Consider the following 16,282-nt stretch of genomic DNA (forward strand, 5'->3'; position numbering starts at 1 on the left):
TATGACTGCGTTTCTCCTCCTCATAGAAGACTCTTGTATACCGAGCTGGAGCAAAGTGTCCAACGACTCCTTCAACTTCGTCCTAAACGCTCGGAGTGAGATTACAGAAAACCCTGTGGATGCTGGAGACATATTCTACGTGCTTTTTCCCCTGCGAGCCGCACGAAAAAGAAACCTGCTGTTTGCCTTCCGAGCCTTAGCTCTACTAGTTCCTCTTCATGATTTCTTTCCAGGCACAAATGGGAATCTTGTTTCATCTACCTAGGTTTAGTTGATCTTATCGTCCTTTCAAGGCATCCACCCAACCCCTTTTTCGAGGTGCCGAAACTCCAGACGCCAATTATAGTTCAATACCCCTTAATCCTCCTCCTCAACCATACTCTATCTAAACAAGCAAGACGGCGTTGATGCAGCCCTCATTTTCGGGCACGTTCGTGATCTGCGCGTAACGACCCCAAGCAACCTTACCAGATGCTGTAGTAAGACCCATCTCGCTCACGTTGACTTCGATGATAGTTCCCTTCGTCAAAACTCCCAACTGAGTATCTGCAGGGACAGTTAGCTTTCAAAGGATCAAACGTCATTGCTATGGTGCGTCTTACATAACGGAGCATTGGGGTTCTTCTTCACACTGTTCCAAAGTTAGCTTCCACCTTGGCATCATTTAGCCGTTGAAGAGCGTACCTCAAGATGGGGAGCTGAACGGTAACACCAAGCTCAGGATGCGTGCAGTTGCACTTCTTGTAACGCTGAAAAGAAGAAGAGAAGTAAGCCACATGTCTAGGTCTGCAAGCTGACCATCGTCTGGCAAGTATTTGGACGCAGGAGGAAACTCACAAGACCACTGGGACGGATGAAGCGCTCGGCCTTAGGATTCGCTCTTGTGAAGTTCTGGCCGACAAAGGTAGGCTTGGTGATCTATCGTGTTCGTTAGTATGAATGTTCAAATATCCAGCGAGAAAAAGAATACGGAAGAGAGGTTATTTAATCACTCACCATACGCTTCCATGACTTCTTATGCGTCTTCTTGCCGGTGTTGACGACCTTGAACATCTCCTCCTCACTGATACCGCGGACCTTGGGCAGAGGGACCGCAAACTATCGCCTTGTCAGTGCCAAACCCAAGCAGTTGACGGGGCAGTAGATGTCCTTACTCTCGCTGCCTTTTCAGCACGCTTGTTCTTGATCTGTGAAGAAATTGCCTTGGCATTGCTCGGGCTGTATGTCACATTAGCCAGACCGCCCTCTATCAACATGTTATGCCAATCCAGGGAACGCACTTGTTTCGGTCAAGCAGGTAGGCAGGCATGGGCTCGCTGGGTTCCTTCTCGTTGTTCGTCTTAACGTTGCGCTCCTCGTGGGCCTTGATCTGCTTGCGCATCTGGATCTTCTCGTTGTGTCGCTTCTTCGCGTGAAGCTTAGCCCTGAGACCGCGCAGGTTCTGCGCATCCTTCGACGCCTTATGGCCCTCACGCGCCTCCTTCTTGCGCTTTCGTTCCTCGTAATCGAGACGGCGACCATGCTGCTTTCTCCAGCGCTCCATATACTCGTTCTACAAGCAGAATAGTTAGATTTTTGGGCTCTTGCACAAGATTCGGACCAACAGTACCTGAGGCATCTTGGGTGATTTGCGCTCGTGGCGACTTCACTGATACAATAAATGACACTTGATATATAAATGAAGCGATGTGCTGCACGGATGACAGAAAATGACGAGAATAATAGAAACGATTTCAAAAGAAACCCGGTACAATGGGCGATTGTTGTCGATGCCGGCTGAAGTGGCGGGTCCTGGCTCCAAGAAAAAAAAGTCCCGTACCTCACCTTATCGATAGAGGGACCTCAAAAATTCTGGAGGCGCATGCCAAGAGTGCAAGGTGGGGAACAACTATTTGTCCGACGACACCCAAGGACCTGGCAACCTTACCAGAACTTTTTTGAGCTCGATGTTGGATGGGTTCCGGTCGCGCGAAACGTCAGAAAGCAATTGGACAAACACGCCAGGTCCAATTGGCAACCCCTTCACGACACTATCCAAAAAAATGAGCCGATCTCTTCTGCGCTCCGTTCTGGAGCTTCGGACACCCCTTACCCGTCTCCCACCAGCATTTCTCCTCCCAATCCAAGCTCGGAGGTTCAACTCCACGGCGCCGATCGTCGAGTCCCAGGCCGCTAACGCCCAGAATGCGCCTACCACCGTCGCCCCTTCAGACGCCGCGAAGCCCTCAATAGCACAAACAGCCGTCGAGACTAAAACGCCGTCTGCGCCTATCTCTGAACAGGTGCAAGCTGTTCTCCCCTTCCTGGCTGCTCAGCCGAACCACTACATCACCTTCCACATCCACGGACGCCCTTACCTCGTGACGCCCGGTGACAGCGTCCGTCTCCCCTTCAAGATGCCTGGAGTTGTGCCTGGCGACATTCTCCGTCTTAACCGCGCCTCCGTCATCGGAAGCAGAGACTACACTCTCAAGGGTGCCCCTTATATCGACGAGCGACTATACGAATGCCGGGCCGTGGTGACGGGAACTGAGAGCGAGCCCATGCGGTTTAAGGAAAAGACGAAGCGGAGGAACAGAAAAGTGAAGACGGTCAAGAGCAAACATCGCTACACAACGCTGGCCATCAGCGAATTGAAGATCAACGGCCCCGATGAGATCGAGGTATAGCTCGAACGTTGGTTGGGTGATTGCCAAGTATTGTTTGAGTACGACGCAAAAGTGTATAAGGTCACAGAATCGTATGATTCTTTGTACTAGTTTCGTCCTAAACTGGGACTGTATCAATAGATAAACAAAACAAGTTCACGCAACGGACATGTAGCCTGAATATGCGCTTAAAATAGTTGCCAGACGGCTTGAACTGAAATTGGTGAAGACGTCGGATCCAATCCAATGTTGGAATACGTGCTATGCTGTAACTGAACGCCTCAATCTTATAGGAATCAAAACAAGGTGTAAAAGGAATAAAGAGCTGCGACAAGCAGCTGAACAAGAAGTAATACAACAACCCCAAGAAACTCCAAGCTATGAATGTTACCCACGATCATTATTCCAAAGTCAAGCAGCCATATAACGCCCTTTTCTTACAACTTTCCAACAATTACGCCTGTACGTTTTCATGATCTATTCGTGGCTTTTTTAACACTGGCCCAGTAGGCTGAAGGCCATACCGACATTGCCTCGGCTTCAGTCGGCATACGCTCTCGACATCTCGTAACGACGCTCTGGATGATTCTACCAAGGAGCTCTTCGTCGATTGGGAGTGCTTTTTCACTAAGCTCATTAGGATAGAGAAAGGGGTCGGTTTCGTGGAGAAGCTCCTCGCAGGTTGGCCGCATGTGAACCTCACGGTTCAAACACCGCCGCATGGTTCGTATCAAGGAAGGGGGAACCGGAATGCCGCCCATTCCTCTGGCAGGAAACTCTATGACATGATCCCAGTTGATGATTGCTTGGCATCTTGCCATCTGGTTGGCAATATGGCCGAAGGGAGGTATTCCATAGACGAGCTGGTAAAGGATGCAACCTAGTGACCAGACATCACTGGGTTTTCCAAGCTTCATGAGCTTAGGGCGTCCTGGAACGCGACCGCCTCGAGGTGCATTGAAGTCCATGAGCGACTCCGGAGACATGTAATTTGGAGTGCCAATTTGCGTTTCGCGGTGGACATTGACAGTCTCGTCTGTCTGGATAGCATTGGCAATGCCGAAATCGATGAGCTTCAAGCGACCCTTGACAAGGACAAAGTTCGCGGGCTTGAGGTCAGAATGAACAATGTCAAATTGATGAACTGATTGAAGGCATTCAAGCATTTCCTTCCAATAAAACCGAACAAAAACCGGATCAAATTTGGCCGATTCGGGGTTTTGACGAGTTCTGAGAAGAGTATTGAGATCCAATTCGCCCATTTCCATGAGCTAAAACTTGCGTTAGCAGGGCCCGGACATGTTGCGGCACGTGAACTTACCAAAGTCAGCATCCTCTTCTCATCGTTCATCTCATAGTCAAAGAGATTAATGACTCGATCGACGCCCGTAAGCTTGCCCAACAAGTCGATTTCTCCTCGGTAACCTCGAATTGTTGTCTCGTCCGCACTCTCCAATGACACTCTCTTTAAAGCAAACATCGCTCCGTTTTCGGCAGTAACGCGGTAGACCTTAGCGCTACCGCCACGGCCCAGACAGTCGAGCCTTGTATAGGATTTTCCATTGACGCGAAGAATGTTTCGCCTCTGTTTGGCTTGAGTTGTAGTAGCTGCACCAGCCGACGTAGTAGCAGCATCAAGTACAGACATCTTTGGGGGAGGAGGTGGCGCCGGCCTTCGGGGCGTGTTCTGAGCGAGAGAGGATAGAGGTTTCCGGTCCGGAGAAGTGGCAGGTCGGTGTTGAGCAGCTTCAACGTTAAGAGGTCGTTTGGGGAGCTTCTCGGCCTCTTTCTCAGCGAGGATGCTGATTGGAGGCTTAGAACTTCTGCGTATAGAAGCTAGTTCGTTCTCCTGATCATGAGCTGATGGAACTTGAGGACGAGGAGGGGGTAGCCTATAATGAATTTCTTCTGGCTCTACCCTCTCTTGGGGTGAAAGTCGAGCAGGAAGAACTGGTTCCGCATATGAGACAGGTCTTCGATGACTTGCTCTTGAAGGATCACTGAGGGCGACTGGGCTACCTGACGCAAGTTGCCTGCCGTTTCCGTAAAAGGAAGATGCGAGGTCGTTTTCCATCTCATGACCATGGCCGTCGTGGTCTTGACCAGAAATTAGGCCTTCACCATCACCATTGGCATCCGCTTCTTCTTCGCTTTGTCGTCTACGGCCACGTCGTGCAGGGCCACTTAGGAAACTTCCTGGTACCTTACCGACGCGCTTGACACGCATGGAACTTTGCAATGCGAGGTTATCTTCTGGCTTGATGTTTCTTCCGACATTAGAAGTGTGACGGGAAATGCTGCCAGGGTTGATACCAGCGGTATGTCGACCCACAGTTGCTGGTTCTTCAGAGTGCTCCTGTTCAAGGTGGGAGCCGGATCGCCGCGAATGGCCGGATGAGTTGGTAAGTCGGCTTCTGTTGCCAGAGGATCCAGCAGCAATACGGACAACTCGGACACCTTGCGCAGGGGTATTTACATCCTGAGGTGGTTCTTGTTTCTCGTCTGAAGACTGTTCTCGACTTTCCGGTCGACTCCTCGAACGAGGACGCTGTGTCGTGGATCGCGAGAGCGAGGTAGATCGCCTTTTCGTGGGGTTTAGTTGGCCAAGACTTTTCGGTGTAGTACTGAGTCTGACAACTCTCTTTCGCACGGGACTATTTTCCCGGCTCCTTACTGGGGATGAGTGTTTTGAAGATCTAGTCTCATAGGCATGCACACTTCCGGATCGAAGGGACCGTCTTTCCTCAGTAGCAGATGTTGTAGACGCGGCGAGATTGCTTGCGCGCCGGCGCGTTCTTGGCGGCGAGGGTGCACGTTCGGGTTCGGCAGAGCCACCATCGTTTAGTAAGGCTTTGGTGAGAGCACTGAGCTTCATAGGCACAGGAATTTCATCGTCGGAGCTGTCGTGCATGGCGTATTGTTGCGATTCTGCTTTCTTGGAAAGAGTGGGCGCGGGCGCTGTCGCGTGTACAGGGTTTGATTCGCTTCGGCTAAGGTGCGGTCGCGACGGTAGCCTGCGGAGGCCTTGTCTCTGCGAAGGTCTCCGTGACAATCCGGTCCCAGCGGTACCCATCGGGGTGGGAGAAGCCGTCGCGATATCCATTTTCAATCAGAACAGTCGAGGAAGTCGGTTGTTTTGCAATTGTGAGCAATAAAGTAATCCGGGCAAATCGGCGCGTTCCCTCCACGTCTTCACGGATGGCCACCGTCCACCAAAGAGAAATGTTGTTGCTGTCGACTAAGGGATGCTTTACGTGTCGATGGTGCCCATGATCCAAAAGACTGAAAACGGGGAAGAAGTTAGTTCATGCGGCGCGTCATTGGCATCTTGTATTGCTGGGGGGGAAGTGTCGGTTCCTTGTCGAATTCGAAGACGTTCCCAGTATTTGGGGCTAGCAGGGGTTGGCCAATGAGAGCGTATGTTAGAGACACTAAGTTGTCAGGGCAACAGGATACTAGGCGGAATGTGAAGCGACACATTCTTCGCTCGTCGCATGAAATTTGCACAAAAGCATTAACACAATGCCTGAGGCCGGAGGGGGCTTGATTGCCAACTCATGTTGGACAGGCCAAAGCTCCTGGATTGGTCCACAAATATTCGTGCACTCAACAGCCACCTGACCCCCTACACTACTAATGATGCCCCGCGCAGATATTGCTGGCAATTAATAGTGATAAACATTCCCTTGCCCGCGTTGCGGTATTGCACGCCAGATCGCCAACAAGGCTAGTGCGATCAAAAGGCCAAATCAACGAGATCACGATTTTAATAGCGGAAAGAACATTTTCAAAGAAGAAGCAAGCTTTTAAATTGTCCGAATCTAGCCGGTTTTCCTACACAAGTCTGTGCCGAAGTCCAACCCAGAGGTGATCCCTCCATGCCTGCGATATGCGAAAGCATCGGCCAACTGCTGCGTGACTTCTTTGATGAGATCGGGGCATACGGCCGGTCATCAGGGTCGTAAGCAGGGTATTTAGTCGAAGAGACCGAAGCCCATGTCCTCGTCGGACTCCTCCTTCTCTGCAAGGGGGTTAGCAAAACCATGGCATTGTGAGATTGGAACTGGCATGAATCCTTACCCTCCTCCTTGGGAGCCTCCTCCTTGGCAGCCTCGCCAGCACCGCCGGCAGCGGCACCGCCAGCAGGGGCAGCACCACCAGCGCCACCAGAGGGGACGGAGGCGAGCTTGCTGGAGCCCTCAGAGATCAGCTGTATCTTGAGTTAGCGCAAAATCTTTCACCACCAACAATCGCCGAGATGAAACTAACCTCGTTGATGTCCTTGCCCTCAAGCTCAGAGATGAGCTTGTTGAGGCGCTCGTCATCAGCCTCAATGCCGACGGACTCAAGGACAGCCTTGACATCCTTGGCAGAGGGAGAGGCGTTGCCGCCGAGGCCGAGGAGGAGGTAAGCGGCGAGGTGCTTCATTTTGAATGAGGTATCTCTGCGACGAACTGGTCAGACAATGTTCTCAAGATACTTGGGGGCAACGTCGAGGACCGACAAGCAATGTAGACAGTCACGGTGTCGACGAGAAGAGGGCATCAGGATAAAACTTACAATTTGTTGACGAGAACACGAGAGGTCAATCAATTTAACCGCGAATTGGGCGGAGACTGAATCTTCGAGTCCTAGGAGGATATTTGACGGTGGTTGACACTTCTAAGTTGGATGCACAAAAAAGTTTCGCCTTTTGTCACAGGTGTGGGCTCAAAATTGGAATAGCCGACCCTAAGGCGGGCTTAGGGCGGGGGTCAATTTTTCAGTGGCTGGGGGCATGTGGCGGTGTCCTCTATGAGATTTTCGCTAGCCACGTTTCTGTCGGCTCCGATGAACCTTGTCAGGTGCATGGGACCTTGATGTCCACCAGTGGAAAGCGCGGTAATGGAGGCTCGGTACCGGAAAAGGAGGAACCTTACCTTCCGAAAGTCTGGAAGCCAAGGCCTAGAGAATGGTGCTGGAAGTACCACTGATTCCACCCCCCCGTCCAATAGATATAAACTTGCCAACTCCAACGCCACTTCCTTTTGTTTCCCCCGACAGCCATCTTTCGTTTGTTACGACTACTGACGTCTGCTGAGTGCGCTACGCGACCATCCTTCCATTTTCTGCGATTTTCGATTTCGGAATTTGGAGTCGTAGTTCTATCACCACTTGAATTACGTCTCTCTAAGTCTTGGAGGGGAGCAGGCTCGCTGAATCGCAGAAACCTAGTGTTCTCGTAATTTCCATACTGATGACTCAAGCCTCTGCCTAATGCATCCTGACGGCCGGTGCAAGCGATCTAGACACTTGCTTGACGATATCTGGCTTTAACAGATCACCACCATGCCAGTAAGTACAACGACACGTGACTTCGCGTTTTCCGCTCGCAATCGCTTGTTTTGCTAACGAATCGTCCGCTTCTGTCAGATCGGAGATCTTCTCGCCCAAATAAGTGGCGACAAGTCACAAAGCACATCGCCTGCGCCGTCAAGGCCCCCCGTCGCCGCCGCCGCGAAACGGAAAGCCGATGATGATTTGCGCAGCGCAATTTCAAATAAGACACCGCGAACGAGCACTGCATTGCCTAGCTCGTCGTCGGCCTCGAAGCCTGCTGGTGTCCCAAAATCCGCCACCCGAGTTGTAGACAAGCCGACGACTACAACAACTGGTTATCGAGGTAGCGCTGCTCGGCCTTTAGATCGAACATCGTCGACATCCAGACCCCAGGGAAACAGCAACATCACCTCGAAGCCCAGCTCGTCCAGTAGCCGACCACCTAATGGATCTATTACTTCCAGGGTCTCATCTACGCTTCCGAGCCGACCCTCGCCTTCGACTCCAGCTCCTGCAAAGGATGGCCCCGCTCCGAAGAAGGGATCGTTTGCTGAGATATTAGCACGTGCAAAGAAGGCACAGGAGTCTATGGGCCAGGTTGGCAAAATCCAGCATAAGCCTGTCGAAAAGGTCCTCACTAAAAAAGAGCGGGAAGAAATGGCAAAGGAGGCAAAGAGGGATGCCAAGATCGCTACAGCCAAGGGTGCGGCGGCAAGACAGCCGTCGAAATTCCAAGGCACTGCTCGACCATCATCTGGTGCTCCCCAACGTAATGGCAGCGGTACTAGTGGGGCCGCGAGGAATGGAACAGTTGATAGAGCGAGAGACCCCCGAGCTGCAGCAAAGGCACGTGCTGCCGAGGAGGAGCAAGAGAAGAAACTGAAGAAGGCTGCTGTGGCCACTACGGGATATACGGGTACCGCCCGTCCCAGACCTGGTGCAACTTCCAACAAAAAGAAGCCGGCTCCAGGAGGTGCTCTTCTTAATGCCCGGCCTGCACCACGCTATGGCGGCTCCGCCAAACGGTCACGCTATGAGGAAGAGGAAGATGAGGACCTGGACGACTTCATTGAGTACGATGACGATGAAGACGAAGGCGGCCCTCGATATACATACGACTCGGATGGCTCTTCAGACATGGAGGCCGGCATGGATGACGTATGGGAGGAGGAGATCAAGGCCGAACGCGTGGCTCGTAGGGAGGATTTGGAGGAAGAAAGATTAGAAAAACGCCTCAAAGCTGAGAAAGAAGAGCGCAAGCGCAGGTTTTGGGAACAACAACAGCGAGGAGGACGGCGGTAGCCAAGTTGACGCTTGACGGTATCACAGGGGACTGGACCTGGGCACCATGGGCATTTGCACCGGTAAGCGCGGTAGCATCACATTAGCGACGGCGTTTTGTATTTTGTTTTGTCATTACTAGGTCGGGGGACATTCTCACTGCACGGTCGGCTTCATTTGGCGACTTGTCCTTCGGAAAGGGTACATATGTGCTTTGCGCGCAACGATACCTCAGGGGCCAACAAACAATAGCCTAATATTATTACGTCTGCACCAGCTTACTGGTCAGAGCTAAGTTCATGGTTTCCGGAGGAGTATTGGTTCTGGTTCCCTCAACGACTGCCGAGACTTGGCAGCTCTGCGAAGGGAATTAACTCAGCCGCAATCACGTAATGCAATCACGCAGTTTCATGTAAAAAGGAAATTGTCTTACGTAGCAGTTTGATGCACTTATACAATCAAGTTGAACTGTAGCAGAACCATGCGAGGCCATATTGCGAGGCCAAATTGCTGTTGGAATGTAGTGTTCTTTTCGTATTCAGTCTATGGAAACCCCAATGCCATAACTTCCATGGGGTATCAAGTCAAGCTGCTTTAGGTTGTTGTCCACCCTGAACGCCTTTCAATGTTTGTCAATCTCTTCCATGTCCAGGCATTAATATTTGCACGCGCATTCATCTGGAGCTACTAAGCTCTTTCCACCACGATAAACCACTGGGATGAGTGCTGCTGAAGAAGTCTAGTGAGAAACGACAATGATATCGTTCGCCTTGCCCTGATGTTGTTTTTTGTTGTTACACGCGATCTACGGCCGCAAACTTTGCGCGCAGCAAACCTAGCGGCTTGCGGCGGTGGGGGAAAAAAAAAGCCAATAAGCAACCGCCCATACCGATGAGGAAGCAACATAGAAACAAGTATAAGAGACAGCTAGAAAAACTTCTGCTGCCTTATTAAACCCATCTTGACGCATCTGTGTGAAAGACAAATACAAAATGCAAATGTTGCTGCTGCTGCAGATTGCTGTTCGGGTTGACTTCTCCGCCAAAGCAAGAGACCCTCAGAAACGCCGAAATCCGCCAAACTCGGCGGAAGTTAGTTGACTTTTCAACCGAATGTCAAAGGATACGCAAGTGTTGGGCGCAATGCGCACACCCAAGAGTCTCAGCAGCTAAGAATCTGCAACACTATGGGAGATCTTCCGACTTGAGACCTGAGTTCCCATATCCACTCAGATTCCAGCCTTTATATCGAACAGTGGAACCACTGTTGCCGGTGGAGAGTGAGGACGGAGGCGGATTATGTGGAGGGAGGCCGTTATGATGCTTCATGGGCGGCGGAGGGAGTGATGAATGGGCAGCTGGCAAGCTGCTTTGTTGACGTGTTTGGGTTGAGTTGCCAGATGTATGATGCCCATTTGGGCCTTTAGGGGTGTTGTTCTCTTCATCCTTCATCAAACCCTTTTCGCGCAAATATTGTATTGACTGAAGTACAGTCAAGTCTTCCTGGTCCTTATCGTTGAGGATCAAACGCTGCTGGATCGTAAGCTGGCCGTTATTTGCCTCCCGCTCTTTGATTGCGGCCTCTCTCACAGCAGGGTCGTGGACAAAACGGCACTTGCCCTTCTTGCCACAGGTGCCCCCTGTCGAGTAGTACTTGCAATGTTTTGTGACATCTGCCTTCTTTGCGGGAGGAGGTGGAGGAGGGGCCTGCTGAACACGACTAGACACGACTTCTGGCTCGTCGTCTTCAGATTTTAGGTCAATAGGGGAGCTGTCTCTCATCTCATCACCCTCGTCTTGCTGTTCACGCTTGCGTTTTATAGACGACTCCACCTTCTCCAGCTGTTTTCTCAGCTTGCTCGCAAGATTCTCCTCTTTCTCCAGAGCAGCAGCAAACTTGTCGCTGCTTCCATTTGCCACCTCGGCAGACTTCTTTGCCTTAACTCTTGCAGCCGTGGGGAAGCGCTTCTTCCGCTCGGCGATGTAAGCGGCAACATCAGTTACTCTGGCACATAACGTCAGTCACGGATTAGCCGTATATTTAACTCAACTTACTGCAGTGCATCTGATCCTATGAGCTTGCGAAGCGTCTCCTCTTCCATCTCATCGTCTTCCGAGTCCGAGTCTTGACCGGGAGTAAGACCCAGGGTGTTAGTCTTCCGCTTCTTCTTCTTGCCTGATGCGGAATTGTCATGCTTGTGGAAACCTCCGTCTTGGCGATGGTTGTGGTTATGATTGCCTTGAGAACGATGACGCGCTCTGTCGTTGCCATGATGGAAACCTCGACCGCGCATGTTGTTTCCGCGGAAGCCGCCTCGACCGCGACCGGATTGCCCATCCTGCTTGTAGTAGGGCTCGTGCGAAGGGCCCGACGCGTGCGGAGCAGGAGGAGGAGGAGCGTGGTACGGGTATTGAGGGGGGGCTGCGTAGGGGACCTGTTGAGCGCGAGGGTCCCCATATGGTTGGCTGTATCCACCGCCCACTTGATGCTGTATTCCTTCGTTGCCATAGGCCACTGGGGCAGGTGCACTCATGCTAGGAGCTCGGGCGCCACCACGATCATTACCATAGCCGCCACGGCCGCGACCAGCGCCGTACTGATTCTGGGCATGCTGGTCATGACCAGCCCACTGTTGGGGAGCACTGTATGGTGTAGGGTTGTGATATGGTTGTCCGTACTGTTGCTGTTGTGGAGGGCCATATCCTGGCTGATGCGGTGGCGGCTGGGCGTGTTGAGGATGGGAGTAGACTTGGGGGGCATAGTTGGGGTGGTAGTTGGAACTTGAGAGCGGAGTAGGAGCATGAGCGCCATGCTGGGGCGTCGAATGGGCGTGTTCTTGATGCCATTGCTGCTGGGGAGGATAGCTGCCGCTGGTGGGCTGAGCTGGGTAGCCAGGGCTTGGCTGAGGATATGGCTGCTGTCGACTATATTCGTATTGAGGCTGAGGGGCTGGCGGGTATTCGGGACGACCATTCGACGAGTAACCCGCACGCCCGCCCCGAGCGGCGGGAGCTCCATTCCCTCTAGAGTGGTGTTGATAAGGACCACTATGATGGCTGTAGCCAGGATGACTCGCCTGTGCTGCCGGGGGCGGTGGCGGCGGCGGTCCGTAGTTGTAACCGGACATCTTATCTGTAGAACGCCGATGCTGCGTTTTGAAGGATTCGGTTCGAGCCGTCGCGATGCTGATGAGATATTCGGCAGTAGGAGGAGAATCGAGCTTGAGACTCGATGGGTTTGAAGACAAAATCGCTTGCTTGGGAATCCCCAGCGTGGTTGATATGGTATCTGAATGCTGGAAACCAAAGAAAAGATGGCCTGACGCAATTTGACTGAAAAATTCGTATCACCTTAAAGTCGGAAACTCAGGCTAAAGTACAAAGCACACATGAAAGAATGCAGAAGAGAAGCGCAAGGTTGAAGACGCAGCTTGATGCAGTCTGCAGTTTCCCTAACGCGTAGCTGGAGCAGAAGGTGGAGTCCAGCAACTTTCCACGGCAAAGTTGAAGGTGGTTTCGGTTGCCGCAATAACAGTTCCGGCGGATTGGGTAAGCGGGTTGATTGTTGGCTTAGGGGATGGCCCGCTGAGTCGATGCGCCGCACAGACCAGGTAGACCTTGCAATCGTATCTGGAGGGCGGTGAGACGGTGGCCACTCCACGCCAAGCGCCCCGCGATTTTGCCGAGTTTGCGATTCGAGTGAGCCAAGTAGACTCATCAGACATTCTTCCAAAGACAATTGTGTGTGGTCTTTTTTTTTCGGGCGTTCTTGTGGAACGACGGTGATCTGAGGACGTTTTATATCTTCTTTGGTATCATTCTCTTCCGTCATCTCCGCCCCAAGGACGCCAGCACCCATCATGTTCATACTGGTAAATGAAATGTTGCAAATTTCAATGAGGCTTGTCACTAATACGATTACAGACCAAAATCGCGGATCTGGTGGAGATCGCACCAGAAGATTTCCGCAAGAAGAGTATGAATGCCATTGAGGATAACATCAATGCAAAGTATGCGAACAAGGTCATCCAGAAGATCGGGCTCTGCATCTGCCTATACGACATCCTGTGGACATCAGAAGGCCTCATCGGTCATGGCACAGGCCTTGTCAATGTCAATGGTGGGCGAAGGCACTTCCCATAGCGAGTAACACTGCAGCTGATTTTCTCTAGTTGAGTTTAGAATGATTGTCTTCAGACCATTCAAGGGAGAAGTCATGATTGGCAGAATTAGGAGTTCTACGCCAGCCGGTATCAACCTGAGAACGGATTTCTTTGACGATATTTTCATCCCCTTTGATGAGCTTCCCGAAGGTGCCGAATAGTGAGCTAGACCATTGCTATTGCACGCATGTTTGAGCGCAGGCTGACACGTCAAAGCAACCACTCAGAACAGCTCTGGATCTGGAATATTGAAGGCGACAGGCTCTTCTACGACAACCACGAAATGGTTCGATTCCAGGTTATTGACGAAGAGTGGCACGACCAAACGCCCGCGGGCCCCAGTCAAGGAGAGGAGGCCGCTCCGCCCAAACCACCTTATAAGGTGAAGGGCACAATGGCAATGGAGGGTCTGGGCGTATGCCTCTGGTGGGACGGACAGGGCAGCGAGTAGTATTTGGGAGGTCCTTAATGTCTCACCGGTGTAAAGGCCTTTGGTTACGGAAAAAATGCGGATGGCGCATGGCGGCACGGATGTATATTGCTCTACAATTCTATGACTTGATACCCGAGAGCAGCCTTTGCTCCACTTCATCCAAAACAGAGTAGTGGTCAACGACAGCAATATTCTCAGCCTCACCCTTGAATTGCTTGTCAGGGTCGACACCAGGGCCAAACATTTGCGGAGCCGCTTGGGCACCTCCCATCTGACCCATCTGTTGGGCCATCTGGCTAGCAGCTACATGGTGTCAGTGTGCTGCCCATCATAACGTACGGAGGATGTAAGCTTACCATTGTCACTTCCTAAGATGAAATTGAAGACAGACTGCAGACCAAAGATGCAGAGGAAGTACCAGCTGATGCTGGACATCCACCGGGGGTCCATATCCTTGGTCGCGACACCAGCCTGTAGCATGCTCTTGAATTTGATGGTAATGGGAAACGGCAGTTTCACTGCTATTGTTAGCAACGGTAAAATATCCTCGGGAAGCAATTGCCAAGCATACTAATGACGTATCCACTGAAGAAAGCGTTGATCCAGCTCATGATAAGCGTGTTGGGGATGATCATAGCCATGTTGTTCTTCATCATGCCCATCATGCCGTCCATCGCACCAGGATCCGTGAGCGGGTTCGCAGGTGGCTGGCCCTGACGGTCAGGATCCTTGAGATATGCGCCGGACTCGTAGGCGGCGACAAGCGTATCACGGCGTGCCTCGAACGACTTCTTGGAGAGAACGTGGTGGTTGGTGCGAACGCCAACACCATGCATCATCGCGCGCTGCTCCCGGAGCGCCGGCTTATCGAGCTTCTTGGGTGGATTTGCGAGCAACACAGTTGCGTAGTGTCGCAGGATACCGGTCAAGATCATGACAACGGTAATTGGGAACAGAATCCAGTAACTAGTTGACGAGCCATTTGGTTAGCAGGTAAGCGAGTAACAGCATGCATGAAGGGATGCGTACAACAACTGGGGATCCCGGTGAATCGTCTGCACCGGAACTTGGGCCATTTTGGGCTTAATTGACTCGAAGAACCGGGCAAAATAATTAAATTATTGTGGTGGCGCTTGTAGTTGCGATGATAGCCAAGTGGTTGTGAGCTCCAAGCCGACGTTGTACTCTATCATCGGGCGGAGGGTGAGCTCCATCGGAAATACGTTTTAGCGCTCAGCCGAAAGACCACCTTCCACTTTCACCTTTGTCTTGGATTCGCGCATGGGTCCAAGCTGTCCTAGCTCCCGGAAGCCAGGCTGGAGGTTACAAGACATAAAACCAACTTAAACTCCATGCCCGTTAAGTTCTGTACAACGCAAGAAAGCAAAAACCCAAGAAGCAGAATTCTTCTCCCGGTGAAAATTCACAGCCAAAATGTCATCCTCAGAAAGAATAACAGTTCATAATCTAGCGGGTACGTATTTGCTCTTCCACTTAATCAGCTTCTTTGTCGCATGTGCGCTAACACTGCAATGTCTCCAGATCTGAAGAACACCTCAGACGATGCGCTCCCCAACTACCTCAACTCTCTTAAGTTTACCCAATCTCACACCCTAACCGATGTTCGCCTTGCACTCGGATGGGGTGCCTTTTTAATTGCCGCTGCTTGCTTCGGCTGGGACTACAAGTTTGGCTTCGACAGCACAAAGTACTACACAGCCGCCGCTGTTGTGATCTACTCGATTCTTAACGGTGCTCTAACCCTTTGGATCTGGCTCAAGGAGGCCGGTACTGTGTACGAGGGCACCTCTCCTTCAGGCGAGAAGGTAATATTGAACCTTATACGCTTCTTTCTCTTACTCTCCGTACTAGAATCATGACTTACACTGGGGCGGCATAGATCAATATTGCAACCTCCACAAAGAAGAACGTTCCCATTTACAACATGAAGATTACCATCACCTCGAAAAACGGCGAAAAGAAGACAATTGAACTTGCAAAGCCATTTGCTGAGTGGTTCGACTCCCAGGGTCACTTCGTCGCCACGCCCTTCCAGGAGATTCTGGCGACCGATATTCCCGTCATCGGCAAGCTCGACGCGAAGCGTGTTAAATCCTCCTCCCAGCCATACTCTGCCGACTTCCTAGACGCCTTGTATGCTGAGAGTACCGCGACAGGAAGCGGTGCTGAGGCAGCTGCCAAGGGCTCCAGCAAGAGACGCAAGGCGTAGTTGGTTAGCTCTGGCCAGTGATGGTTTTAATGTTTGTTATATTACATGCAACAAAGTTGTTGTCCTGTGGATTGAACAGGAGCGTCCAGAAGCATGCCACATTAGTTGCAACTTTGCAACTTGTATCGATTGGACGTATTCTAAAGCGGCGTCGTTACTAGTACTGTGTCCCAGTATCGTCATCATGCGGGCTCTTCTAGCGCGCACGT

At 51.6% G+C, this 16,282-nt stretch overlaps 9 protein-coding genes across 9 annotated transcripts; 4 read left to right on the forward strand and 5 right to left on the reverse strand.

Moving 5' to 3' along the window:
* Positions 1-385: 385 nt before the first annotated feature.
* Positions 386-1,543, reverse strand: CTRU02_208678 (ribosome biogenesis protein nsa-2; the record flags this gene model as incomplete). Its single annotated transcript, XM_070205123.1, has 6 exons — positions 386-544; positions 654-749; positions 838-918; positions 997-1,098; positions 1,155-1,218; positions 1,281-1,543. The coding sequence occupies 6 exons, from the start codon at positions 1,541-1,543 to the stop codon at positions 386-388; spliced, it is 765 nt and encodes a 254-aa protein (XP_070061198.1).
* Positions 1,544-2,042: 499 nt separating this feature from the next.
* CTRU02_208679 (mitochondrial 54S ribosomal protein bL21m) lies at positions 2,043-2,669 on the forward strand (the record flags this gene model as incomplete). The annotated part of the gene is made up of 1 exon (XM_036724904.1): positions 2,043-2,669. One exon carries the CDS (start codon positions 2,043-2,045, stop codon positions 2,667-2,669), a length of 627 nt encoding a protein of 208 aa, XP_036583536.1.
* A 449-nt stretch (positions 2,670-3,118) lies between these two features.
* Positions 3,119-5,751, reverse strand: CTRU02_208680 (checkpoint protein; the record flags this gene model as incomplete). Its single annotated transcript, XM_036724903.1, has 2 exons — positions 3,119-3,919; positions 3,970-5,751. The coding sequence occupies 2 exons, from the start codon at positions 5,749-5,751 to the stop codon at positions 3,119-3,121; spliced, it is 2,583 nt and encodes an 860-aa protein (XP_036583535.1).
* An 871-nt stretch (positions 5,752-6,622) lies between these two features.
* CTRU02_208681 (60S acidic ribosomal protein P2) lies at positions 6,623-7,076 on the reverse strand (the record flags this gene model as incomplete). Its single annotated transcript, XM_070205124.1, has 3 exons — positions 6,623-6,669; positions 6,729-6,858; positions 6,918-7,076. The coding sequence occupies 3 exons, from the start codon at positions 7,074-7,076 to the stop codon at positions 6,623-6,625; spliced, it is 336 nt and encodes a 111-aa protein (XP_070061199.1).
* A 900-nt stretch (positions 7,077-7,976) lies between these two features.
* On the forward strand, positions 7,977-9,269 carry CTRU02_208682 (spt2 chromatin protein; the record flags this gene model as incomplete). The annotated part of the gene is made up of 2 exons (XM_036724901.1): positions 7,977-7,982; positions 8,061-9,269. The coding sequence occupies 2 exons, from the start codon at positions 7,977-7,979 to the stop codon at positions 9,267-9,269; spliced, it is 1,215 nt and encodes a 404-aa protein (XP_036583533.1).
* Positions 9,270-10,432: 1,163 nt separating this feature from the next.
* Positions 10,433-12,375, reverse strand: CTRU02_208683 (nuclear fragile x mental retardation-interacting protein 1; the record flags this gene model as incomplete). The annotated part of the gene is made up of 2 exons (XM_036724900.1): positions 10,433-11,252; positions 11,303-12,375. 2 exons carry the CDS (start codon positions 12,373-12,375, stop codon positions 10,433-10,435), a joined length of 1,893 nt encoding a protein of 630 aa, XP_036583532.1.
* Positions 12,376-13,107: 732 nt separating this feature from the next.
* Positions 13,108-13,861, forward strand: CTRU02_208684 (DNA-directed RNA polymerase iii polypeptide; the record flags this gene model as incomplete). Its single annotated transcript, XM_036724899.1, has 4 exons — positions 13,108-13,119; positions 13,172-13,367; positions 13,420-13,570; positions 13,627-13,861. 4 exons carry the CDS (start codon positions 13,108-13,110, stop codon positions 13,859-13,861), a joined length of 594 nt encoding a protein of 197 aa, XP_036583531.1.
* Positions 13,862-13,961: 100 nt separating this feature from the next.
* Positions 13,962-14,919, reverse strand: CTRU02_208685 (DUF850 domain protein; the record flags this gene model as incomplete). The annotated part of the gene is made up of 4 exons (XM_036724898.1): positions 13,962-14,146; positions 14,200-14,361; positions 14,415-14,809; positions 14,873-14,919. 4 exons carry the CDS (start codon positions 14,917-14,919, stop codon positions 13,962-13,964), a joined length of 789 nt encoding a protein of 262 aa, XP_036583530.1.
* Positions 14,920-15,277: 358 nt separating this feature from the next.
* Positions 15,278-16,073, forward strand: CTRU02_208686 (signal peptidase complex; the record flags this gene model as incomplete). Its single annotated transcript, XM_036724897.1, has 3 exons — positions 15,278-15,317; positions 15,386-15,669; positions 15,744-16,073. 3 exons carry the CDS (start codon positions 15,278-15,280, stop codon positions 16,071-16,073), a joined length of 654 nt encoding a protein of 217 aa, XP_036583529.1.
* Positions 16,074-16,282: the final 209 nt, after the last annotated feature.

Source organism: Colletotrichum truncatum, assembly GCF_014235925.2.
Source record: "Colletotrichum truncatum strain CMES1059 chromosome Unknown Contig_0005, whole genome shotgun sequence".
NCBI classification, from domain to species: Eukaryota; Fungi; Ascomycota; class Sordariomycetes; order Glomerellales; family Glomerellaceae; genus Colletotrichum; species Colletotrichum truncatum.